Consider the following 27,699-nt stretch of genomic DNA (forward strand, 5'->3'; position numbering starts at 1 on the left):
GTTAACATTTCAAGATTTTGCAGATGGATGGGTGAATGAAAGATGGATAGATAGATGGAGGGATGGGGGGCTGGGTGCGCCACATCTTGCCTGGATCCATTCCTCCCATCATCTGGAAACTTAGAGAGGCACTCTGAGGGTCATGGCTGTCTTTGGAAGTGCCTCTGTGAGTTACTGCCAGGCAGGAAGAATACTGAGGAGCTTCTCTGTATGGCATTTGAAGACGGCAGGCTGAATCAGACAGCAATTAATACCCTCCTCTTTCGTTCTCTACACACAAAGCTTCATCTGGACTTCTCAAAAACAAAGACTCTTTATTGTCTGTGTTGCGTCTCATTTTTCTCAGTCGCTGGAGGAATGCGTCTGTATCAGCCTGCTAGCGGCAAATTATGACAAAAGTGATATGAAACCAAGAGCAAAGTAGTCATTTGAAATGGTAACATGATTGGCTCTTTGGAATCCACCGCGTCAACAAATAACATTTCTGTAATTCAACTAGCACCTTTTTTTGATTTAGAAATACAGTCCATAAAATCTACACGATCATCTGTCTGAGTGTGATTGTGTGTCAACATGTTGCCCAGCACCTCACAGAAGCACTTATTGCTACATCGAATCAAGAATATGTGCGCGTAGTGAGTAGAATAACGCAGAGGCTCCACCTCTACGCCCACCCACCTTTGATAACACACCATATCAATCTATAATATCTTTGTCCAATCTACCGACTCTAAAGACACTTCCTCCTTCGCATCGTCAGATTATGTCTAGGGTACAAAGATTTAACAACACATCTGCGATCATATTGCAAGTAAATACATTTGAAAACATTTAAAAACAACAAAAGAGTACATATTCCAAACACAAAAAAACTGTCATGGCAAGTTGAGTGTGTTTTCCTCCACTAGTGAAACAGTAATATAGGACCAGCACTGTCTCTGGAATCATGCAATGTAGATTATCTGGCCTCAGAAACCAGTTTTTTTTCTCACGCTGCATTATGTAACATGCAGTGTTTTCTCCACTAACTCATCTGTGAAACCTGGTAAATGAGCTAACGCACACTGCGTTTCAATTGAACTGTTACCATAACTGCTGTCAGTTAATGCCCTCAAGCACAGGAGGAAGCAGAGATGCCATGACCAAGGGTGCCGCTTCTGTCTTTATGCGTGGCACCTCAGACAAACTCGGACCAATGAGAAAGCAAAGATCGTCATGGGTACACTGAACAATGTTCACAACACCACAGTCAGTTTCTGTGAGGTGACTTTAAAAGCAATTAAAACAATACTGTCACTGAGATTTCTTTTACTGCTGCTTTTCATTGGCTGGCATCTTCTTCTTCTTCTATGTTTTCTTAGGTAGAACTGGAGGAGGCTAAACCAGAGAAATAAAAATGACATGAGGGAAAAAAAGATGTGAAGAGGTATCATTTGGGGAGATATAAAAAGTCTCTCCCAGTAGTCTGTCTCCTCCTCAGTTTAGAGATGAGGTCGAGGGAGTGGGACCTCTCAATGGGGCTTGAACAGGTGTGTATGTGTGTCAGGTTTCTCACAGTGTATCATGGAGGGTGAAACTTGGTGTCACAGTGATGTGCAGTCGTATTTGACAATGTATGATTGGCAGTAAAATGGCGTGAGTGAGTGTGTTTCAGGGGAATGTGAGGGGTGAACTGAGAGGTGCTCCACCGTCAGGGATGACAGGGTCATGGAATTTATCACATGACCTACGCCACTCTCCCCTGCCCTCTCTTCTCTCTATATGTCTCTTTGTGTAGTGTAGCTCGTCGTCTCTGGTTTTAAAAGATCATCTTTCTTTCCATTCTTTATCTAGACGAAGGCCTCAGGCTTGTTGCCGTCGTTGATCTTGACGTAGATCTTGGGATCCTCGTCGCACTCGTCTCTGAGGCGCTGGAGGTGCCGGCTGTGGCACATCAGGTAGAGGGGCAGGCAGAATCCCAGCATGCTCAGCACCAACAGGCCCACATTCACCTGAAGACAAGGTCAGGGTCAGACCAACATAACGACTAAAAATTGCAACAACTGCTCTAAAAAGGTCTAGTTCTAAATATTTTTCCCACTGCACTTGCTCCATCAACTTACCCATAGAGGGTCTCCATCCAGGGGTCCCACCATGGCCATGAAGAGAGGCTGCTGGAGCAGAGCGAACAGAGCGCTGATCAGGGACTGCATGCCTGTCAGGCTGCCAAACTGAGAGGATGGGTACCTGCACAGGACAAATAACGTGTCATATGGTTAATGACGTCATATGGGTTATTACTAACCCGAGGTATTATTCTTGAGGTGGTACTATGGGTAAGGTTCAATTCAAACTGAAGCCAATCCAATTAAAACTACACCCACACACAGGTGATCATACATATATTGCCTGAAGTATGTGGACACGCGTTTTCATGGTTTGAACCAGGGCATGAAATCTTAATGCTGGAGCATATAGTGACATTTTTTAGGCAGCAATGTGCTTCCAACTTTGTGGAAACATCTTGAAAAAGGCCCATTCTTATTTCAAATGTATTTACGTAAATGCACCAGTGTTGGCTATTTAGGTAAGTTTCAACTGCAGCAAAAAGTGTCCTAGATTATCTCTCATTTACAGTGGCTATATAAACCTCCAGGATGTCTGAGGTCTTCAAGCCCGGGGAACTCGGATTCAGTTTCCTCTTATAAACCACGTCAAAAACACTTTTATAACCTAATTGAATTGTTTTTTTCTGTATTTTTGTGTGTATGCACGCTGGTATATGTCTTTAATGCATATAAAACATGTAATGTTTGTGTCCACATATGTTTGGCCACATATGATACATAGTAAATGGTATACTCTACGGTATATTGGTTTCATACAGTATCATTGTAATGCGGGGATACTTACACAGCAGCATAGAGGCCGCCGACTGCAGAGTGGATGAAGCCTCTGACAATGGTGTGCAGGATAAATGACAGGATCTGCAGAGGAGGAGGAAAGTGTGGGGAAAAAAAGATTATTTTTTCATTAAGGACCAGGTCAGATCCCTGCTGAGAAATGGCTTTCATCTTTGATAAATGAGATTCACAGCGAGTAAATAACACACAATGACTTTTGTCGTTTGTCCAGTAGGTGTCACCAAAGCACTGAGAAATACCAGGAGCTGCATTGCCATGTGAGTCTCTCCTGTTTGAACATCATGTACATCTCTCTACAAGTCTCTCTCTGCAGTCTTAACTGAGGGGACTTGGAGCTTCCAAGCACATGCTGGGAAATGTGCATCCCAAAAAGCCTTTCTATCTTTACTGTGTGTGCACACTTGCGTACCTGGAGGGTCAGGTTAGGGACAATACAAGTGACTCCAAATCCAACCAGGAGCAGGTTGGTGAAAATGAAAGCTCTGGTGGCGTTGGTGATCTTCTGGATCTGTTTGCTGGGGCGACGGGGCTGACCAGGTTCCCTAATTGAAAAGAACAGAATACAATAGAGTCAGGCTTTTTTTTTCATTTTCCATCTTCTGCTTTTTCTTCTTCTTCTCTTGATATGTGCATCCTCACCTCTTGGCACACTTGTCATTCTCATCCTCGCAGTCTTTGAGCCTCCAGTCCATGACGTAGCCAATCACAGGAGAGGTGACCAGACACAAAAGCTGGAGCACGCCAAAGATGGATGTATAGACGCTCACTAAGAGACAGACAACAGCACAGACACAGAGTTATTGACATGTTTTCATGCTACATTTTTGCATAGTTGTGAACATGAAATGAACAGTATGAAGAGTTTAGAGGGTGATCCACATAGAAACAAGCAAACATGGAATAGACAGACAGGTGATGAGGATGGCTGAGGAGGGTAGGTGGTTAGATCTTTGTTAATATAGTCTCTTACCCACTTGCATCGTCTCCACTGCAAGAGCAGCATGAAGCCAACATGAGAGGAAAAGAGGAAAAGCAAGAAAGACAAACGATAAGAGAAAGACAGAGCTGTGTTAACAACAGGCAACAAGACGGTTTAGTTGACAGGAATGTTAGGTGTGAAAGAGCAGAGAGAAAAGATATAAGTAGTCGTAAGAATAAGCGGTAACCTCGACTGCCAACATCTGTTTGTGGTCAGGTGTTAAAGATATAAAGCAACCGTTCACACAGCACCATCTGTGCTAACAGCAAAACACACCTTTGCTGAGGTCTCCGTCTGTCAGGGACTCCAGGATGGTGTTCATGGCTCCCATGTAGAAGATGAGGCGCAGCTGGGTCACACACATGGTGATGAGGCTCAGCAAAAAGATGGGACTGAAGACACTCTTCATAAAGGACTGAGCTGCAGGAAATGAAAGAAGAGAGGTCAATACAGATCAAATCAGTTTGACAACACGTCAACAGTGACTGACATATTTGAGTCTGTGGTGGACCACACCAACAGGCTGACATAGCCATCCATCCAAAAACACATTGTTCATCAGTACAAAATAAAACTGTACTCTAAACATAGAACCCACTCCTGCACTATATGGTAAAAGAATCATATTGTGAGTATTTTGACAGATATTGCAACCATGATTAGTGGGAATGATCATTTTTGCACCACAATTTTCATTTTCACTGAAAATATCCTGATGACATGACATTTGTTGGGTCAGGGTGGGTTAAGGGCTAGCCAAACCCCTGACTATGTCAGTGTGTTTTGTTACATCTGGCCAGGGCATCTCTGCAGCACTACAGTCCTTCATTATAATGCTGGGTTTTTCTTTTTTTTTTTGCATCTTCTATGATTTGAATATTGATTTTCAAATTTTTAATTAAATCTGCAGCCCTTCAACCCACATGATCTCTTTTAACTGTCCACAGTCTGCAGGTAAAGCAGCAGCAGTGAACTTTCATAAACATCTACAAGCCCGAACCTGTCCGTTTCCTACACAAGATTTTCTGCCTCTTTTCACCTTCTCTTTTCGTGATGGAAAACTACACCAAAGTGCTTCTTTTCCAGGATAAGTCGGCTGTTAAGATGGAGGGAAGTGGTTGTCGTCTACATATTCCCACTGGCCCCTGTGTGCCACAGTAACACGTCTTATTCTGCATGAGAAGCCAAGTGTGCAGGGGGATTTAAAGAAAGGTGGGTTCCAGGAAAAGTTGATCATTAATCAAAGTTGGAAATATAAATGGAAATTGGACGCAACTGCCCATATGGTGAAGCACTGGACAAACCAATTAATTGTCGGTGCACAGATGGAGCAGATGGGTTTATTACCCAGAACAACAGGTATCCAGCTGAGGCTAAATGAAGGGATTTGTTGGTACCAGGTCAGGCTTACAGGGTATTATAACTTTTTAGAAGCACATGCTGCATTGTAGTAAAGGTATTACTAGGAACTTTCATTTTTTGTTGTTTCTGATGATGGCGACGGCTTTGTTTTTGGGCTGTACCACCAGCCTAAAGAGCAGCGTCTTTCCTCAGTTCATCTTAAGCACTCGAACATGAAAAACAGTTTTAATTTTATGACATAAGTCGGAATCTGACCCGGTGACAGGCGTTTAGAGACTACAATAATTATAAAGAAAGAGTCGATTTTCTCACTGATGGTTGTTGCCTGTTTGCTTTTGTAGGTCATAGAGAGGGGTCAGTATTACATTGAGACCTGTTTTTGACCTGGTTTGGTGTTTTGGTTTGTAATTTCCTGTTTGGTTTCATAGATGTGTCATGTGTTACTTTCCCCTTCCTGTCTTTGTCATTTTCCACTCTTTTTCTGTGTACACGTGTTTCATGTTCATTAGCCCTAGTCTTGTCTTTTGCCCTAGATCTTTGTCAGTCTGTCTGTTTTCATCCTGCGCTCTTGTGTCTGTTCCCCAGTCCTTTTGTGTACTGATTTCTTTCACATGGCTTCATGGTTTCTGCTCCGTTTTTCAATAACTCTTTAGGTTTTTTTTGTTGTTGTTGTCTTTTTTTTAATCCTCCCTATTGCCTTTTTGTTGCTCGCATTTTGCATTTTTTGATCTTTTGACTTCAGCTGACGGGATTAAAGTTTGCTTTTTGTTTCTTACCTGTAGTGTACATACCAAAAGAGTACACTATGACTATGGAGTGTGTTCGTATAGCTATGTTTGTGTTTGTTACTGATGATAGAATAAAAGAAGTATGTGTTCAAATTAAAAACCGGGATCAGTCCCTGATCTTTCAGATCTCAGTAGAAACAAGGAAAAGAAACCATGAGTGAATATTCTGCAACCATCACAGCTGCCATGAAATTAAAGAAGACTGAGAGGGGAAACAAGGAAACGGCCTCTTTAAAGCTCCTGACAGACAAAACATGTCCAGCTGTTATGAATCCAACCATGGATGTCCTAAGTGCACTCATAACACACACACACACACAAACTAGTTGATGCTTGGCATTCAAACCTCAATAATGCTTATCTAGGGCTCCCTGCCAGTGTGCCACACACCTGCTGAGCAGCTTTTCTAAGAGCGGGGTCCGATCCAATTCCACGGTCTGTTTGGTACCAAAGAGACTGAGAGGGGAGCAACCCCTGCCCCCCACTGGGAGTCCCTGACCTCGGTGTAGGGAAGCTAGGACGGCCTGAGGAGGCTTGGAGGTGTAGGGGTAAAAGAGGTTAGCTTAGCATGGATGTAGGGCAGAGGTAAAGGGGCATTTAAGGGATACCATTGGGATGTAAGGGGTGCTTGTGCCTAATTGTTTTGTACAGATGTAGGTCAGACCCTGTCTGTCAGAGTCGAGGTGATGCTGCTGTCATACGGCTCCAAAAAACCAAGATGGCGACATCCATAACGGCAAACTCAAGGCTTTAAGATTGACGAGACGGTGAAAAAAAAACAGCACAGCTTTAGATTTAAGTTAAAAACCCCAAGATTGATATTTTTGGAGGCTAGTATTTTGAATTGGTTTTTCATCAGACTTTGTGACTGAAGCTTGAGCTGTTTTTGGTCTTTTTTGAATGAATATTATAATGTTTATCAACTTGCAGTGGAATCAAATTGTCATGTAAAGGTCTCATCATGAGCAAGATTTAATTCAGTATTAAGTCAGTTATTAACGATCAGTTATTGACAGGGTGTTTTTTTGATATGTGTGAAGACTTTGGGCTTATTGAGTTCGAAAGAGTTAATTGCTTTTCACATCAGTTTGATATAGGATCCTCAGTTAGCATTGAAAAAACTCAAAACATAGTGCCAAGCTCTAATTGTGACACTTATTATCTTACAAACATCTACCTAAGATACAAAAGAAACAGCTTCATGACTTAGTTCTGAATGTAATCTGTATCACTGCTCTGATCACGTTTCTCCCCCAGGACTGTGGGACAGTCTGTTGTGTGGAGAGCCTTTGTCCGTCATGGAGCTTCCAGACAATCTGGCACACAGAGCATCTCTCCTCTCCTGCCCGCTTCATGCAACCAGCAGACTGACTCTTGTGATGCTCGGATGAATATGCATAAGTTTGCAAAGGGAAAACAACAAAGAGTGGGACTGCCTCTGCTTAAGACTGGATTATTTGAGCACAGGGAGCACTTATCTTAACTTATCTGTGATTTTCAGAAGCAGTTAGATTTCACTATTTGGATTTGCTCTTTCTCACGGACACTAATTTTCTCAGTGGTATGTTTTGTATGTTTTAAAGATCAGATACCACTGCACTACGGCTGTGAAATCTTCCACGCAACACATACTAAACTTGATTAACCTTCAACTTTTACTTTCATTAACACCTGACTAATATTATAGAACTTCTAAGTTAGATGTGTTTTGTTTCAGACTTACTCTCCTCCTTGCTCTTGCACTTCACCTCCAGGTCGACGGTGGACAGGCACAGCTTGTTGGCCTCCTGCGTGGCCAGGTCTTTGGGTGGCTGGTGCTGCTGCTTTATGGAGTTGCCGACACTGAGGCGGCGCCCCACAGTGGTCACCTGTCGATAAAACTGCTTCCCAGTGATCTTATGGTCAAAGCCCAGCCAGCTGAACTTGATCTTCACCCTGAAGGAGCGGTGGAAAGAGAGGAGATGGTGAAAGGTGATAAAGAGTGCAAAATACAGAGCGTGGACTACAGTCAAAGGAGGAGAAACAAGAAAAAGGACGGGAGGAAACAAATGATCCAGGTATAACTCAGAGTAAAGCCGGCTGATCATCTGGTTTTATGGTCTTTCCTGTCTTTAGGGCTCACTTGGCCTCAGTTGCATTACACAGAGATTTACTGTGCATGAGTGTGTGAGCGCACATGTCAATGCAGTCTTGCACATGTGTATTTGCGGTAATGCAATGATCTCTGTGGAGAATGCAGGCTGTCTGGGCCCAGTGGAATCCATTTACAGCAGGTATAACCTGAGGTTAGCTAATAGCATAAGAATGGCTGCTTAACAATGATAGCTGGAGGCCACAGAAACGCTTATATGCCTTTGTGTGCGCGAGAGTGACTATGTCTGTCTTACGTGTAGTCCATGTCCTCTGGGCCGGGGAAGGGCTCCAGAGGCCAGTTGACAAAGCAGTTGAGGAAGACGAGGCAGGCGCAGCCAGCCCAAACCGTCAGGATGGTGATGAAGGTGGCACCCAAATCATAGATCACCTACAGGCACCCAAACAGACACACCATAATTGAGAATCAATATCCCTTTCTGTGCAACACCTCTGTCATAAATACTGGCTGAGACAGAGACACTATTCACCCTATTACAAGACCCTGTACCATCAAAATGATTCTGAAGCTGTTATTTTAGGGTAAAAAGGTTACATAATGTTGCTTTAACGTAAGAGCATAGCCTTTTAGGAGGAATCCTTATGGAATTGATGAGGAAGAGTTCATAAATTTTGGGGGTAAATCAGGAATTGTGTGATGTAACTGACTGAGCACAAATCAAATGTTACCTTGATGCCGGGGAAAGTGACAGCAGAGGAGGCGTAGGATCCGATCATCAGAGCGATGAAAGTTGACCTCAGGTCTCCAAACATGTTGGGGAGCTGTTGAGACAGTAGAGAGAACAGATTAGATGACTAACTGAAACATAATACACGTAATGTTTAGATAAAAACACATCAAAAACAGCAGCCAATTTAAATCTTGACCTTGCTGTTACAATTAAATGTGATTAGCATTAGCTGTGAAACATTCTGAGCCTGGGACTGAAAGGAAACAAATCAGTTGCTAACACATCATGCAAAAGCACAGACTGGTATCTAACTTCACTTTGGAAGAAGTGAAGAAATCTTTATGAAGTGCATGACGTCAGTCCACCCCAGTAGTCTACATTATTGACTGCTGATATGCTTCATTGACTCAAAGTACACCCTGTACTGCCTGTACCTGTTTGTGTTTCAGCATTTGAAGTGGAGCACAGATGGTAAAGTCTTGCATAATGACGCTCGACCCTCGAAACAAAAGCACATGCCGTTCTGAACTAGGAAACTTCAAACTATAAATATCTGACTGCAAGAAGTCAAGAACAGAGCAAAACAATGGCAACACAGAGTGTGAGAGCAACATGTGGCTCAGAGTTTTACCACCTTTGTCAGTGTTATGTTTAATTTATGCCATCTGGAGAGTAAACAGTTGTAACATCAAGTCAAGAGCAGTGAATAAAATGGGACTGTAGTAAAATAGTGGGGGCGGGGGGGGGGGGATTAGGTTGTAACATCATTGTGGGTCAGAAATAGGAAATTCCTCTCCACTCCCTCTCCCTTTGTCCTCATCTGTCTGTCTGCCCGTCCATACAGCTGCTGTGTTCACCACAGGGGTGCAGCTTGTTAGGCAGCTGCTTGAACTCTCTTACCCCAGACAGGCTTCACTCCCAAGATTAATTGGACCAAAAGGTGAGCTACGAAAATCACTGTGCCCCTGCCATGACATCCAAATTAACAAGAGCCCAAATTTCCTCCACCAGCGGCGCTCAAGTGGAAGTATCCAGTTGTGGCACTTTAAAGGAGAAGGCTGACTGACTGACAACACCAGGGCTGAGATGGGCGACCTTTGGCCCAGTTGTTTCTAGAAGAAATGACCAGCTCAGCTTGTGTACAGCTCAGCAGATTTAATGTGGTCATGACGAATCTAGGCCTTGGTAGCTATGCAAAGTCAACAGGTTCGGATTTCCCCAGTGTTGCACTTCTTGTTGCTCTAGTACGTGATGATGGATCCTTTTTCATGTCCAGTCTTTTGCAAGAGCTCTATTGCTCTATATGCTGTTTAGTAAGGGACTGCATGAAAATTATTACAAGTGAATCAAAAAGAAAACTTCCACTTTGCCATATGGAGATGACAGCAGTTCTGTCTCTGCACCAGGGTTTTATAAATGTTTAAATTGGTGGCATTCCAGTAAGATATTAAAAGTGTGCTCTACAGAATTAGCGTTGCACTTCTACAACACTGACTCATGATGGACATCCTGCAAGAAAGTAAAAAAATCAATAGATTTTGACTTCATTGTGATGCTTGTCAAAATCTGACAGCTGTATTGCCCACAATGCGAATCAATGGCCAAAGTTCAGTCGGAGATTTGTGTACGTTATGCTGGTAGCAGATAATGTAGCCTCAGGACAGGACTACAGAGGTCTGGACTAAGCTCACTTATTTGTAACTCCACACCAACACATTTTATTCATTTTCAAACTCGTACTCTTCAGCTCCGAACGACACTGAGAGAAGTTTCATCACTTGAGGACTTCTCAGACCACAGGCGATAAAACAAGTTGTACCAATATAACAATTTAGAATCAGCTTGTTGAATATATTGGCATGCTGTGGGGAGAGTGCTGCAGTTCATTTTAGGTCTAGAGAAGGGTTCAAAGAAACAGTGATAACCCTGAGAGTGAATGATTAGGTTCAGTCCCACTCATAACCGAAGGAATAAGGCTGCCACAGTGTGGGAAGGTCAGTCCCTAACCTCTCTGTCATTCACCTCCACGGTGTCTCTTCCACTGATACACCCGAGCTTATTTATTCACTCTGCGATCAGGTTTATTTGGTAGCAGCACTGTTGCCACTGGTTATAACATCTGAGAGCGCACGTGTGAGCGGGAGAAAACAACTCAATCACGTGAGCGAAGAGTGCAGTGTCAGAGCGACAACCTCAAAGCATCTGTGAGCGCAGCAACATGCCCAAACAAGAGTAAAAACCCCGTCTAGCCCTTGTGATGCTGAGCGTTGGCCTGAAGAAAGCACGTCACAGTAGATCTGAGTCACAGTCAGCTGCTGAGACCACGGTTCTCAAAAAACATGTCATACACCGGTTTGTCTGCTAATCATGAAAGAAGAAGTAGGATTTAGTGAGCTCAGCAGAAGGATAGATTAAACATGAGTGTGTTGATGGAAGGAGTAGCTGTCAGGCTTGACGGGGAGCAGATAACAGTGTTTTTGTAGCGGGAGTCAATAACACATCAGTCAAGCAGACAGGTGAGTTTTGTGGCTGTTTAACACCTGAGGACAAAGAGTCTACTGTGGCTTCAGCCGTTAAAAGGCACACAACAAGAAAGTGATGACACAATAACTGTACAGTCACAATGAACTGTGTCACTATGAAAACATCTGTCAGCTATATAACAAATACGCACACCTTATTTTCTGGGTATGAATCAAACTTTTATGCTCATGAATACCATTAAAAAGTAGCTGAATTCTCCAAATTCATTGTTGTCAGTTGAACAAAACGAAGAGTGCTTAGCCACGCTCTATGAAACTGTACTACAAGGACCTTTTAACTATTCAGCAGTCAGTCTCAATGTGATACTGTTGCCTCTGTATGACCTACTGAAGCAAACAACTTATCCATATAGTCATTATACAGTAGTTATTCTTAATGCATGTCACTGGGTCGGATTCCGACTTATCCACATTGGATAAGTAATAAAATTAAAACTATTTTTTAATGGTGGAGTGTTGAGTGTGAATTGAGGAGTCTTACAGCCTGAGGAAAGCTGCTGCTCTGTAGTTGGGTGTAGTTCTCATTCCCATTGTTTGTTCTGGAAACTTCACCTTGTTCCCTCACTTTACCCTTTTCTACCTCATTTAACACAAGCTTTACTAATCTCTTCACTGCTTCTACTAGTCTCCTAATCTTGATTACTTTACAAATATAAGAATCAGTGCCTTCATCTCCAGGGGAAGTAGTGAAGGAACAGACTAAGAGCAGTCGTACCTCTTTAAAATAATAACACCCACCATCTACTTTGTTGTTGCTTCTTTCCTCAATAGCTCTTTTGTTAGCACTGTGGTCACAGTGTATCCATGCAGATAGTGGCAGGATACAGACAAAGATGGGCTCAGTGTTTGGACAGCAACTAAAGGTCTATTTTAGCTTCAGAGCAGTCACCTGCAGATAAGAGATCAGGGTTTGGTGGCAGGGTTCGGTTAGAGGCAGGTGCAGATTTTTTTTCTGGATGCTGGTGTTCATCAGTAAGTGGTTGCATTTCAGGGCTTTGTTTGAGCAGTATCCAGGTAACTCAGCATTTAATACAAGCACCACTGTTTGTCATGACTCAGCACGACATCTTGTTCTGGAATATTAGCTTGAATGGGTGCAGGAGGTCTTAACTGAACCCAACAAGAAAAAATGCAAACTGTCAAAATCTCTTTAGTATGGGTTATGCTGATGAATCCAACATTTGAAAGTGTTCCTGGAACACTGCCACAATGTCCTGGAACAATGTAAGTGCTCTTAAATGTCCCTGGATTTGCCACTAAAAGAACAGCTATTGAGAGAGAGGGCTGCACAGAGAGTAGTGAAGGAGGTTAAACCTAATGAACTTATTTAACCCAACCTGCTGATTAGCAAATGACCATGCTAACATGCATACCATGCTTAACGAAGATTGTGATGGTTGCTTAACATTAGTGTGTTAGCATCGTCATTATGAGCATGTTAGCATGTCGACACACTTACACATTTAGCTCAAAAGCACCACTGTGCCTGGCAGCAGTGGAATGTAACTAAGTACATTTAATCAACTACTGTAAATTACAATTTTGAGGTATCTGTACTTTACTGCAGTATTTCCATTTTCTACTACGTTGTACTCCCACTCTTCAACATTTTGGAGTCAAATATTGTACTTTTTACTCCACTACAATTATTTGATAAATTAAGTTACTAGTTATTTCACAGATAACATGCTGCGTTTTAGCCAAAGAATGTATTGTATCAGATATCAGACAGCAATCCATTGAAAAAAATTATTCCAATAACGAGAAAAATGCTGATTATTGGATCTGATAATTGGTCCACCCATAGTATACAGTATATACATACATGTAAATATATGTATAATTTACTTGTACTTTTGATACGTAGGTACATTTATTGCCAGAATCAATGTTGATACTTAAGTACATATAATATCAGATACTTTAGACTTTTACTCATGTACTATTCATATGGGTGAGTTTTACATTTACCTAATTAATATTTTAACACGATTTCTTTACTTTTACTCAAGTATGCCTTCTGGGTACTTTAACAACACTGGTGCCTTAGTACATCCACACACAGCTGCTAGCTTGGCTGTAGACTCTTTTTAACACTGTAACACATTCAACACACAAACCTGTTCAGCTGTGATTCGATTTTGTTTCGGTGCAAGTACTTAATGTTATCAATGCAGACAAAGGAGATTAAAGCTGTGTACACTGCACACCATTTAACCCACTCATACATAATACGTATGTCATGTGTTGATTCTTGCTTAGTTAACTGTTTCTCTGCTTACTACAAACTTAATGGCACATCCTGCACTTCTGCACAGATTTTGTCACTCACTCTGAATAAGAGTGTTGAAAATGGAAATGGAAAAGGCAGAAACTGGTGTGACAAAGAGGCCTAGGGAAGGAGAAAACATGCTGAGCCTAAAGTCCGGCGGTGAGGGGGGAAAGAGGAAGCTGGACAGAGCTGTTCGAGAGTAGAGAACAGAGAAATGAAAGGAGGAAGAGGCTTTGCTTCGGCAAGTGGAAACTTCAGCTGCCTGACCATTGAGAACCAGCTCCGACCGGTCCTGTCCTGATGCACAGGATAGGACTCCATCCATCATAAAGAGCAGCCAAGTGGGCCGGAAGATTAACAAACACCAGCTGACAAACACCAGACTGCATACCTCCGTCGGCCTGACGTCATCTTCATCTCCCTCCTACTAGGATATTTTTTAATGCCAAGCTTGATAAGTTTTGTGTTGAAACAAGCTGACTCACAAGTGTTTCCACTAGAAATAAGTCAATGGAAGAGTAGAGATTTTAAGACCCCTCTGTGTCTGGAAAGGATTAACAGCCATTCCAGCTGCAGAGACGACCCTAAAACCTACATATAACAAGCACCTGGAACAGAAATTCACTCCACTGCGTAAAGCCACATCAACATGAGTGTGACAGCAGCAACTGTCTGGCTGGCTCGGATCTCAAATTACTGAGCGACTCTTGACCTTTTTCATTCATTTAGCCCCCCCCCCAACCCCCCATCTCCGTTCCCTTTGTTTCGTGCGGTCACGTGTAGTAAACAGAGCATATACTGTACTTCCTCCATCTCGCCCTGCCATTTCCAGCAGCATGGTAAAAAGTATTACAAAGAGAGGTCTCACTACATGTGTGTATGCTTCATAACATTTCAGTCATTAGTGGAGAAAATGTGTGGAGCATTTAGATTTCTCAAAAAAACACACCAATGGCTAGTTTGTTCAGTCAGGGAATCAGTCAGATGTTCAGCGAACCTGTAATAATCTTCCCAGATGGTCCGGTGACACAGAAAAAAAGGGATTGGGAATAGAGGAAATACACATTAGAGGGCATCCGACAGAAAGTAGATCAGGGCAGTGTGCGGAGCTTCAGACTGGGAGGCTAAACACCAGCAAACAGAGGGGGCTCAAACACGTGCCGCAAACCAGACGGGAAACAGGAGGAGGAGCTCCAAGTCTATGTGTGGGTGTAGATGTACAGTATGTATGTAGAGGGGGTCTGTCTGGGAACACTTGGAGAGATTCTGTGTAACATGAAGCTGTTTACAAGCACAGACTGGGAGGAATGAAAAGCACAGAGGGATTTAAACACCCTGCTCGCCTCCTCCTCCTCCTCCTCCTCCTCCTCTCGTCAGCTTCACTCCCTGTTTTCCAGCTCCGGGACACTGAGCGCTGCTGAGTGTGCGTCCACAGGAGAATGAGGAAGTCAAGCAGTGATAGATAAAGAGAAGAAATAACAGAGAGGGAGGCAAACAGTCCACGTTGAGCTTGTTAGATTTAGCAAGAGAGGGTGAAAGAAACCTCTGGCTCTAGTCCCAAATGACTAAACGCACACACACACACACACACACACACACACACACTCTGTGAACTGGGTGTGTCACCCTGACCTGAGGGGTTTCAATGACCAATGATGCCTGAGATTCTGTGTCGGAGCTTTGCAGCCATGAGAAATAGCCGTTACAGGCAATTACTTATTATCTATTATGTCTCTTTTTGCACACACAAAACCTGCAGATACTTTTAAACACACACATAAACCGAGGCACTTCTATAAACGAAACATTTGTCGAGGCCTGCAGAGAGCATACAGTCGGTCAGAGGCCCTCCAGAGCTAAAACAACCACACACACACACACACACACACACACACACAGTGCTTACATACAGTAACATACAGTATTGTGCAGGCCCAGCCTTGCTGAAGGAGAGCAGCTGAAACTTGAGAGGACAAAAACAATCAGGCTGAGACTAAAGACGGGGGGGTGGGTGGAGGGGGGATGAAACCAGCTGAGCAACTTCTGCGTGTGTGTGTGTCAGTCAGGGTCCCAGAAGGCAGCTTGAATAGGAAACACCGAAGCATGGGTGGAGAGACGCACACTCAGTTCCCCTGTCGCTGCTTCCTGTTTGTCTCCTCAGCGACAGCCTGTCTCTGCTCTCAGTGTGTTTTGTGATAAAGCAACAGACTGTTCAGGCTGCAAGTGACACTGTCGCAAAATGTATCGTATATGAATAAACTTTAAATTGAACAATCCACCTCTGATGTAATGGTTACAATGCAGTTTGTCGATGTGTTTACCGCACAGTAAAGATCGGAACTCCTCTTTAAAAATAAAAAATAAAAAAAAGACCCTAAAAATGTCCTCTCACCTTTAAAACACATTCTATTCTGCTGTTAGAACAATCGCACATCTGTAGACTTGCACTCTCAACAACACACACACACACACACACACACACATTAGTGACCCATGTGTTCTCATGTGGATGAAAAAGAAATGAGGAGAGGTCTTTTTTTGGCTACTAGCCAGAGCGGCAGTGCAGGAGTGAATAATAGATTACCAATGCAGACTCGCTCTCTTTGAACCACTCTCATCCTCTGTCTCTCTCTCACGTGGACTCTCCTGTGATGCAGCACTTTCTGATGAGATCATCCTGACCACTGGCTTCCCTTATTCACTCCATCCCTCCCTCCCATCCTCTGTAGTCCGCACATCACTGCTCATCCTTTTCTCCCACCGCTCTCTCTTCAACTGCTCAGACATCTCTCTGTGTCCTCTTCCATCCTCTTAAGTCGTCCTCCTCTCTGACGCATCTGTCTTTCTGTTCATCCCTCTCTCCATCCACTGAACCTCTTGTTTTATCCTCTCTCCATCAGTGTCTGATGCCATCACTGCTCTAGTCCACTCTCCTGCCTCTCTTTCTCCACATCCGCTCTTCCTCATTTAATTTCCCTTCATATTAAATCTCAGCATTATGTCATTCTGGTTTGCTGATACTGACATTTTAATAAAAAACGGCATTGTATATAGTTAGGTGGTTTGATACAGCTCATTTATGCTTCTTCCATGGACGACCCGGTCCTCTGTTTGCCTGCCTCAGTTGACAGTACTGGCAGGATTGTTTGCTATTGGTCAACAGTTTAAAATGCATGTCTAAGTTCACCAAAGCTGAACTCTAGACCAAGTTCCATGCAAATGTACTTTGCATCCTTGGGCAAATCCACTTGTAACAGCCATTTCCAATGAGATTAATGAGTTCGGTCAGAAATTTTACAGTTATGAATCATTCTGTCAGTCTGATTTAGCTATTAGTGTCTCTTGACGGTTCAGATGCGGTTTCAAAGACTATCAACTACAAGCAGCTGTAATGTGAAAATATAAGCATAGTAAATTTGGTCAAGCTTTTCTACTCACCGTCAGAGAAGTGAAGGTCATGCACATGCCTCCAAACCCATTCAATGCCAAGGCAAAGAAGATCAGGATGGACAGATCTGCCAGAGAGAAAGGAGATTCACTGTTAGTTTGGAGATGCTGTTAGTCTGATGACCTAAGGTAACTCCAACAAGTGATTGATTAAAGTGTCACTGCTGCATCAATACATGTGACCTGTTTGCTGTGCAATATGGCTGACCTACAAAAGCAACATTATTGAGAGCAGTGTGAGAGGCAGTATGGCTTTTGAGTGAACATGTGATGCTGTTAAAGTTATGTACTGTATGTGAGATGACACGAGTAGGGATACTCACTGTTGGGATCACTGGCACCGTAGGCGATGAGGAGGCAGGAGAAGGCAAAGCAGGCACTGGGAACACAAAGCAGTAAGGCAATAAATAAACCAAGTAGGCCATTAATGTCTAATATCATATAACATCATGGGAAGATGGACTTTCTTCTCAAGCCTTACCTGCCCAGAAGTCGTAGCTTCCTTGGACCATATTTGTCCATGACAATGCCCATGGGCAGGGTAATGGCAGATAGCAGGAAGGAGCCCACAGTGAAAGCCAGGTTCAGCATCTCATCCTGGTCCTTGCAGATGGTCCAGCCGTTCATCTCCAGGTACTCCTCAGTACCTCCACTTGTGTTCGTTTTGGAGAGGTTAAGGCTGGAGCTGTTCTCTGGAGAAAAACAGCGAGAAAAATGAGAGCGAAGTTGGAAAGATTTCAAATTTAAACTCAGACAAAACTGGATGTCATTCTGTCAACGTACTTAAGGTATCCAACCTGTCTGCAAAGCTCTGTACCCAAAGGTGGAATGTAACTGTGAGTTTTCTTACATACTGTACCAACATACATTTCTGAGGTACTGTACTGCAGTGTGTCATTTTATGTAACTTAATATTTCTACTTTCACTACATACATGGGAAATATCTCAACAACCTTTAGACTTTTCGTACAGTCATGGTCCTCACAGGATATATCCAAACAACTTTGGTCATACCTGAACTTTCTATGTAGCACTTTCATCATGTTGACATTTTTTTCCAATACTTTGGTTTATTACCACATAACTGCTAAACTAATGACATTCCCATCAGCCTCCATTGTACTTTGTGTTTAGTGCTAATTAGCAAATATTAGCATGCTTAGACATAACATGGTAAAATTATACCTGGTAATAATTAGCATTGTTTTCATTGTCATTATGAGCATGTTAGTATGATAACAGTAGCATGTAGGTCAAAAGACCAGAGGCACGAGCACAGTTATTTACACCCTTGACACGTGGTCGACCTTGTGCACCCACTTCAGAAGGGGTGTGCGCTAATGCTTTTAGCTTAATAGCTACAGTGAGGTTTTGTCCTTAAAAAGGGTTTAAACAACATCTTTTGGGGCTTGGGCTTGGATTATGTTGGACAAACTGTATGAAGCCATTTTTCGGTTGCTTTTTACATTTTAAAGCCCCCGTTTACTTCAGTTGTTTAGAAGAATGCTACAGAGCTGTTTTGCTGTGAAGCTCCAGAAAAGTTTTGTGTACTGTAGAACTTCACCTGACTTTACATTGGCGTGTAGACAACAATTGAATTTTCATTTTTGGGTGAACTTTTCCCTTCATGCTAATAAGTGAATCAAACCTCAGAATCCAACCTTTAAATCAACCTTTGGATGTGTACACAATCCATCATCATTTCTCTGTTCCTGAAATAATCATTATGGAATAAAAACCAGTAAATAAACCTGCTGACTTGATAAGAGTATTTGGCATGATCTAAAATAAATGCCTCAGTATTAAAAGGGAGCTCATTCCTAATGTTGCTCTTTGAAGTCTGAGCTTCTCCCTCTACCGCTCCCTCTCTCTTAGGGCTGAGCTGCTGATCGTAAAGCCAGGAGACTCATTAAAGGTCAAGTAAACAAACCTCGAAGGAAAACAACACAATACATGGTAAACAGGTGCCAGAAATAGTCACAGCGGCACCCACCAGGCACGGTGGAGGGGAACTCTCTGTAACAGTTTCACACAGACAGATACTGGCTCGCTCTCCTGAATCACTGGTAAACACAGTCCACTGAGTTCATGTGCACTCTATTTCTGTCTATCTGCTCTATTAGACTGTTGCCTGTGGTGAAACTCTTCTGGTATCAACAGACAGACAGACAGGGGACGAAGAGGACGACTGATAGAGGAAAACAACTCCTCACCTTGACTTGTTTTTGATCAACTGCCAGGAAAACAATAGAGACAGACTCAGCAGCTACCACATTTTACATGTCTGGAGGAGGGAGGGAGCTATAAAGAACTTAGTCATCAGAGTGTTTTCTTCATTTGAGCCCTGGGGGCAAGTTGTCAACAGCAGCTAAAGTCTTAGCTGGGTCTAATAAACAGAACTGAAAATCTGCTTGTTCATTAAGGGGTGTGTGACGTTGATTTGTCTACCTCTGTTGAGCCAGCTTAAGGTAAAAGGATGAAGGGAGGAGGTGTTGAGGCGGGCCTCTGGGCTAGGGGGAGAATTTAGAACAGGAAGCTACTATGTCATATTAATTGCATCCTAGTGCAGCGTATAAGTAGGTGATCAACTAGTTTGGCTAAATGAACATCTGATGACTGCAGTGTTGTTTTAAGAGAGATATGGGGACATCTGAGCATTAAAAAAGAAGCAGCTGCAGAAAGGACTAGTGAGATTTAACATGAGGACGTGGAGCTGTAACGCTCTGTCATTCACAGACACCATGGTGCATTGTATTCAAGTACACTAATTATAGATCATGTAGAGATATATTATATAATGAATACGAACTGACAAACAATCTGCTCACAGGGTCCATTTAGTAGATGTTTTGGAGCTCTCAGGCATGTCACACAATCTTCCTCAGCAAATGGAGTTTGCTCTGTTGTCTTTGCAGATTTCCCATCTATAAATCTATGACAACTGTCCAGCTTTATGTGTGTAACATAAGTAAAATTCCTGACCAATAAAGCTGATTTTGATCCTGATGATAATTATTATTGTGTTAATAATAACTACTTTACAGGGCTAAAAACTCGAAACATGTGCTTCAGTATCAGCGCTGGAAAGCCCTTTGCGATCAAACCTTTACGTCAATATGGAGATTAAGTGCTCGACACTCTTTGAGGTGTATTGGAGCTTTAAGTGCTGACTGTTGGACTCACAGAGGAGAGCAGCATCTGTCCCCCAGTGGCCTCAGCTGCTGACTAATCAAATGGCCAGAGCAAACAATAAGAGAAGAGCCCGGACCACACACACGCACACAAATACAGGCACTCAAGGGTTTAAAAGGCTGACTTGATCATCTGCGAACATTTCTTCCTGATGAATCTCACCCTGTGTTCACTGTGTGCCTGCTCCTTCATCTCAACACCATGTCATGTATATTTCTTGCCAAATGTGTTGCCCTTCGGAAATATAAGCATCTCCTATATGTAAAGTGGATGTCAAGGACACACCTCCTATGGAGTCAGTTGGTTTAATGATTACTAGGATGAACAAACAGCTTTGTTTCCTCAACCTGATCATCAGCATACACTGACCGTGGCTCGATCACAAAGGATGTCAGGTGGAATAATGCAGTCAGATCCTACCGTACACACACCTCATCCATGTAATAGTGGCCATATCAACAGACAAATAGCAGGCAGTGATCTCTCAGATGATTAAAGGCTGCTTATATAAGGATACACTCACTATTGTTTAAAGCTGATGGGGTCAAGTGATGGTAATGTATAAAGGCCTCAGGGCAACAAGAAACATACAAGAATACACACAAACTGTTTACTTTTAGTGGTGGCATACATTCTGTTCACCCTGACCACAAACAAGCTTTTCAAGTGGCGGCGCGAACAGTAAAAACACACGTTTTGTCTGAAGGTCGCGTCGTGACAAAAAAGAGAGACAAAAGGATGTGAGATCAGCTGATGAGTTATACAAAGGAATGTACAAGTTTTCTTTCCACCGTGTGACACAGGAACATAGCACACACACTTCACACCATCAGAGCCACCCCAACCTGAGTGTGGGGGAGCAGGCTGTTCTGAACGGATGAACAACAACACGAGTTTCACAAACACGAGGAGGAATGTGCTCTTTGAAACAGAGCCACAGTGCAGAAATAGAAACTGTGAACTTTAGGGGAGGTATCCGTCTCTTGTTCATTGGTATACGTGCTAATTAAACATGCAGCCAACTCAAACAGCGTATCTGTGCAGGATAAATAGGCCTAACCCAGAGTGTGACTTTATGTATAATGTCTCCAACACACCTCTTTCTCACCCTCTTTCCTTCTTCCTATGTGATAACAGGACATTTCATAAACCTGATCTGCTGTGGCTCTTATTGTACATCATCAGACATGCTGCTGCAGAAGGTGATGCCACTTGGTGAAACCTCCCCAACATTCTGGGACAGTGCCTTGCTTCCTCAGGCAAGCACTGGACTAACTTTACAATATGTGGAACCACTGTAGTCTGGCCAGCTCAAAGTCTGAATGCTGTCTCATCTCTGAGTTAGTGTGTCATTAGCCGTCTGTCACAAGCATCCGGTTGAGTGGAGAAACATAATGAATGCAGGGGTTTGCATACTCATATTCATACTAAAATGACGTATTAACTTTCTGTTCCCTTTTGTAGTGCTGTTAGACCCCATACAGAGGACCCAAAATGCAACAATGCATTAAAACTAGGGAACAAATGATGCTCAGTAATCTCATAAAATATGAGCACGCATTGTGCGTGACCTGCATCGTGTCCCATGTTGTTTTTAACGGACACACTGTGAAGACGACCTGTCTTCAGCAAACACCGAATAGCAAATGAGGGGAACAATTTCAGAAGCAGCACTGAAACTGTTTTCAGTCCCTGTACTTGTTCCTCTTGTGAATACTGGCTGAGGTGAGATCCCCTCCTCGAGAATTTCTAATGTAGGAGATGAGAGACAGAATCTGCAGTCCTTGTTTTGTGCAAAAATGCATCTGAGTTCAGCTGAAGCTAATGTGAGGGAGTTAAATCAAGTGGAAATCATTCAGATTGTCTGACTTTTTAATGTAAAATCCCCTCTTTGTGTTACTATCTCTACTACAGCACGAGCACAAGAAAATGGTGTCTACACTAATAAGGACTGTAACTTACCCACTCAATCTGACCTACTGTGAGTAGTAAGTAGGGCTCACAGTTTGCCAAATTCGCCACTGTATCAAAGATTACATTGCATTTAAAGCTAATAATAAATTCAGACAATACACACTTAAAGTAGGACACTAAATGTTTGCTCATATTTGGCCCTGAAGCTAGACAAACACTGAGAAACACCACAAAAAGAGTCTACGTTGCACCTTCTTGACCTGATTTCAGACATACAAGTAAACATCAAAACTGTTGATTTAACGCCACTTAGCAGGTCAGAGAGCTGTGACAAGAATGTGGAGACCTGAGCTGATACCTAATCCAATCAGATAAACAGGCTGCCTTCACAGACATCAGTGGATCATCAGTTTTCATTCACAGCTACACATGCTGGAGCCACTGACGGAAATGAGAAATAATCTACAAGCAGGAAATACAGGCGTACAGTGACAATGGCCGTGCTCTCAGATGGGGTCATGTGATAGCGTGAGAGGGATAAAACCATTAAAAGGCTTTATATGCAAAAATTAAGCCAGCAAGGCTTTCATCAGTGCTCCTTTGTAGCATATACAGAGAGAGGAATACACAGCCAGAGGGACAATCAGAGGATCAAAGAGACAAAGTCAGAAAACAGCCTGTGTGATGATTATGAATGAGGGGATGAATGTGGACCTTATGGCTGCTTTTGAAGCTTGTTTCGAGCGCGCCCGCCATTTGACTTGTTTCCCATGAGAAAAACCAAACTGTTGGATCAACAAGAATCCTGTGTGTTTGCTAATATGCAGGTAGCTGCTTCTCAGCTATCAGGTGCAGTCCTCACAGTTAACAGGACATAACAGTGTAGTGAAATGAATGAAAACTGTAGAATACGGAGAGGCCGAGGCTGTGAGCACTTTTTGAAAAAGCTTGTTTGTGTGTCCTTAAATCTCCATAATTCCACCACACCCACTCAGAATAAATTACCTTGGGGTGTCGCAATCAGTCATCTGAAAGCTTTTGGCTTCTCAGCAGCTCAGAGATGCTCAGCGCGTCATCATGCAGGGTCATGTCATTAACATCTCATTCAGATTAAAGCCATAAAGCCCAGGCAGTTTTTGTAAAATACTGGTAGCAAACAGGACTGTTAGCTTCAGATGAGATATATGTATATACATGAGGTGTGTTCGTGTAGCAAGCAATGAATGATATTGACAAATAGTTCCCATTTCTCTCTTTTTATGATGTAAAGTTATTCATTTAATTCCAGTGTTATTGCATAAAATGAGTTCCTCTCAGTGATACCTGGGGTCGTTGCATAACATTTAAATATTCACGTAATATACAATTCCTGAAATCATACTGAAGTACAATTGAGAAAATGTAGTGCATTACTTTCCACTACTGATGCAGTCACACATTCCGTTCAGCAGTCCTGAAATGCACCTGTCCTTTATTAAATATGATAACCCATATGAAGCTGACTCACCAGGTCCTTGGCACAGGTAGGAGTAGAAGCCCTCAGACTTGAGCATGATGAGCAGGGATCCCCAGCCCAACAGCACAGCGGAGAAAAGCAGGTTCTCAATGACCGCCGTCACCGCCATCCACCAGCGGCGGGAGAAGGCTGTGGCGAGGGTGGGAGCCATCTCAGCTGGGTCAGAGGTAGCACTTCACTGGCCTGACTGGAGGTGAGGGAGAGGCTGCTGGAGCCTGGAAGACAAGACGGTGGGGATAATGATGAGAGGATGATCATGACATTAAGATCTCTCCTGGGGTTGAATATTAAAAAGACAGAGAGAATGATATCAGATAATATGTGGTACTAATGCTGCACTGGTACTTAATAGGAACTTTTACAAATACAGTTATCTACTATGAACACATGGTTCCACATGTTTACAGCACTATTGTATTCTTGTTTACCTACTTGTATTTGCATGTTGCATTATGTTTTTGTTTACATATCTTTATTTTTAGCTGCAGTCTTATCTATCTGCTCTGTGTGTAAATTGAGAGCAACTTATATGTGTATAATAGATACTTGACCAACAAAACTGATTCTGATTCAGGGCTGCTAGATTTCAAAATAATGTGTTTTGAATGACTCTACGATGATGGACCGTGGATATTTCTTTGTTCTAGTCGATGATGATGATGGCAGTGCAGAGGAAGACTCCCATAAACAGAAAACAGCTGAGGACTTTGAGGTGCTCAAACCCCTCCTATAAATAATAAAAAAACTCCCGCCCCCTGACATCTCTGATTGGCCTTAGGGTTTAGCAGGTCTTCTCCTATTGGCTGTTAGTGACATAGCTCGTGCAGCAGCTACACGTGAGGTTGATGTTGCATTCAGTCCCTGTGGGGGAAGACTGTAGAGGGATATTTATTGTCAGAAATTGTTGTTTCTGCTGAGCTTTTACATTACAAACTCATTTTTAAAGCTACTGAGTTTGATACTAGGACCAAAGTCAACATTTTCATGGTTCCTTACTTAATTATTTTGTTGTCAACAGATCACAGATAAAAATATAAATTACCCAAATGTTGCTAACCGTGATTTGGTGATAAATATAACATCGACGGGACACGACTACCTGCTGGACGTCCCTCTGTTCGTGTGGAAACATAAACGGAAATGTTTCAGTGTTGTGTCTGGTGTGACAAAGCGACTTTGGTTAAAAACAACTGTGTATTTCCAGGAAACCTGAATGCAGCGCGAGTTCCAGCCGGTTCGAACCAGCGCGGCGCGAGACTGTCGGTGTGGTGCCGTGAACGCTCGCGCATCTGCCTCTGCTCTGACACACACACCATCATCATCCACACACTGAGCAGAAGAGCTGCACCTGAACTCAACATCATTATAGGGAATGAAAGAAAAACACAAGGAGAAGGATCAATCAAATAAAAGTGTGTAAATAAAATGAAATGTTGTCCTGTTTCAATTAATATTTATGTGCTAAACTAATTTACAAAATAAATAGATCAGTGAAAAGATAATGTGCCAGTCTGTTGTTATGTAGGACCTGTGAAGCTCTCTCAGATTAACAGGGGACACATCGGCCACATGCATGACCTGATCCGAATCCATTACAGAAATGAATCGTATGTTATATTACTGTCCCACCATCTTGTTAGTCTGTTTTTGTCTGAACGGGAACTTAATGTCACTCATCGCCCCCAGCACTGAGCACAGGGAAAAAACAAAGATGACACAGCCAGACTCCACTTGGATTCTGAGCGTTTTTAGCAGCAGAGCTAATGTGTGTGAATAATAAGACAAAGTATATTGCGGTGAATGAGGAGCAGAGCTGGAACTGGTCTGAACTGGACTGAAATCATCCGCACAATACGCCCTCCCTCCCTCCACCAACCCCAATCTGCATCTCCAGCCCCCTCCACTCACAGCCGCGTTACCCAGAACAAAACATCAGGGTTCCGGCTGCTTCTTTCAAAATAAGAGTCTAATGACTGCTGCTACTTTGCGAGACATTGTGAGTTAAAAAGCCAATGTGGGCTAAAGCAAATGTCTACCTTGTGCCAGTCCCACTTTGAAGTTTATAATCAAGAAAATTATCAGGTAGCCCACACTAAACAGAAAGACAGGCTACATAAATAGTCTAATAGTTCAGTGGTGGAAATTTCACCACAATATGCAATAGAAAGCTATAAAAATATATAAATACAACAAAAATGATGGATGTAATTGATGCACAGTTTTGACATTATATTAAATATATTACAGTTAACCAATAATGAAAATTCACCCCCATGCTGAGGGGGAGAGTCGGCTGAAGTTTCATAGTCTACAAGAACTGTATGGAGCTTCACAGCAAAACAGTGTTGCAGCACTTTCCTAAACAACTGAAGTGAATGTGGACTTGGTTTAAAGTGTAAAAAAAAAATCACACACAAAAAAAACACTTAGCCTATCCGAGTCTCTAGAAGAGCTACAATTGATTTGAAAAGACATTATTGACACTCTTGACATGCAACACTTCAGATGAAGTGTGCTTTAGGGCTCTTGGCTTATAAAGGGTGTACATAACATGTTTTCAAATCAATTTGGGATGTCAGGGCTTTTTGGATTACACCACAGAAGCTGTATAGAGCCATTTCATTTTTTTCAACTGTTTTACTTGTACATTTCCCATCTACTGAAGTCGTTCAGGAGAGTGCTGTAACACTGTTTTGCTGTGAAGTTCTATAAAATGTTTTGAGGACTATGACACTTTCGGCATCGGGTTGAGCAGATAATGAAAACAAACTGGGGGGAACTGTTCTTGTAATGCACCTGACACATGACTAACAACAAATTAAAAAAAGGTCCTGAAACTAAATGCAGTTCTGCACTTGTGAACATGCTTTTATCTTGAAGGCAATTTCCGCACTTTTTCCGGAATTATCCGGATTGGTCGTCAGCACCTTGACGGGCATCTACGCAGGAGGCGCTCAGCTGTTCAGTATCAACAACAGTGCAGGGAATCAGCCCCATCAGGCTGCTGAGACAAAGACAGTTAACTAGAAGCCCACAGTCAACAACAGGCTTCTCATGGAGGAGCCTCAGCTGGTAGTCTGTCTCTGTCTGTGAGACTGGGACAATTTTCCTTTAAGAAAATGAAATGTAAACTTTCAAGCAGCGCTGAGCTCACTGTCGTCACCGAGCCACAGCAACGCACGGGGACACGGAGGAAGAGATGATGACAATGACAGAAACTATGACGATCCACTTTAAATGATGCTCCCTGCGCATGTTGTGTAGTAAATGTGAATAATTAACGCAATGATCAGCAGGAGAGGACATGGCCCCGTTCGATAAAACACTGAAACTTAAAAGTTGAAAACAGTGTCGAAGGCTGTTGCAGCTCCAGTTTTCATCTCTGCAGCCATTAGACATCAAGAAACACACAGAGAGGAAACACTTTCGCTCCAAGCGCTGCCTGAGAGACTGTGTCTCTGTGAGACTGTGTCTCTGAGAGACGGTGGTTCCCTCTGTGAGACGCGCCAGCAGTATGAGTCAGCCTCTCCTCCGGTGAAGTGCAGTGTGTCAGAGCATCCTTGGTGCGGACAGCCTACCTGAGCCTGTGGATTCAGGGACAATGGAGCCTCAGTCGGATCTGTCTCCGCGCGTCCGAAATGTCCCTCGACGACAGACACACACAGAGCAGCGGGGGGGAGGTCGACTCTTTGGTTTCTTTAGGGTGACTATTTTTCCTCTCATCCCTCATTGCTGCCGCTTTATAAGCAGCGCAGCGGCCGTACACAAACAACCCCGCCTCCCCATTGGCCCGTGGCTGAGCTAGAGACCGACCGGAGCCAATCAGAGCGCGACAATATTACATGTGTGTTGTTTCTCAATACTGGAAAAAAAAACTGTTGGGGAAACAGTTGTGGGGATGTTTGGACACGGTTTAACAGAGGATAATTATGGGACACAAAGACATTGTAGTCAGAATGA

General features: G+C 42.9%; 1 protein-coding gene across 1 annotated transcript; it reads right to left on the reverse strand.

Moving 5' to 3' along the window:
- Positions 1-294: 294 nt before the first annotated feature.
- LOC140992213 (large neutral amino acids transporter small subunit 4-like) lies at positions 295-27,526 on the reverse strand. Its single transcript, XM_073462504.1, has 14 exons — positions 27,318-27,526; positions 23,731-23,954; positions 17,598-17,808; positions 17,440-17,495; positions 17,108-17,184; positions 8,853-8,945; positions 8,420-8,553; positions 7,756-7,967; positions 4,159-4,302; positions 3,543-3,669; positions 3,313-3,445; positions 2,893-2,966; positions 2,103-2,226; positions 295-1,991 (listed from the first exon to the last, which is right to left on the reverse strand). The coding sequence occupies exons 2-14, from the start codon at positions 23,888-23,890 to the stop codon at positions 1,830-1,832; spliced, it is 1,707 nt and encodes a 568-aa protein (XP_073318605.1). The 5' UTR covers positions 23,891-23,954; positions 27,318-27,526; the 3' UTR covers positions 295-1,829.
- Positions 27,527-27,699: the final 173 nt, after the last annotated feature.

The sequence above is a fragment of the Pagrus major genome, chromosome 2 (assembly GCF_040436345.1).
Source record: "Pagrus major chromosome 2, Pma_NU_1.0".
Lineage (NCBI taxonomy): Eukaryota > Metazoa > Chordata > Actinopteri > Spariformes > Sparidae > Pagrus > Pagrus major.

Coding starts and splice junctions, on each gene's coding strand:
- LOC140992213 (XM_073462504.1), bottom strand. CDS start 23,890: ATGGCTCCCACCCTCGCCACAGCCTTCTCCCGCCGCTGGTGGATGGCG. Junction 3,446..3,542: donor AATGACAAGTGTGCCAAGAG/GTGAGGATGCAC, acceptor CTTTTCAATTAG/GGAACCTGGTCAGCCCCGTC. Junction 2,227..2,892: donor GGCGGCCTCTATGCTGCTGT/GTAAGTATCCCC, acceptor TGTCCTGTGCAG/GTACCCATCCTCTCAGTTTG.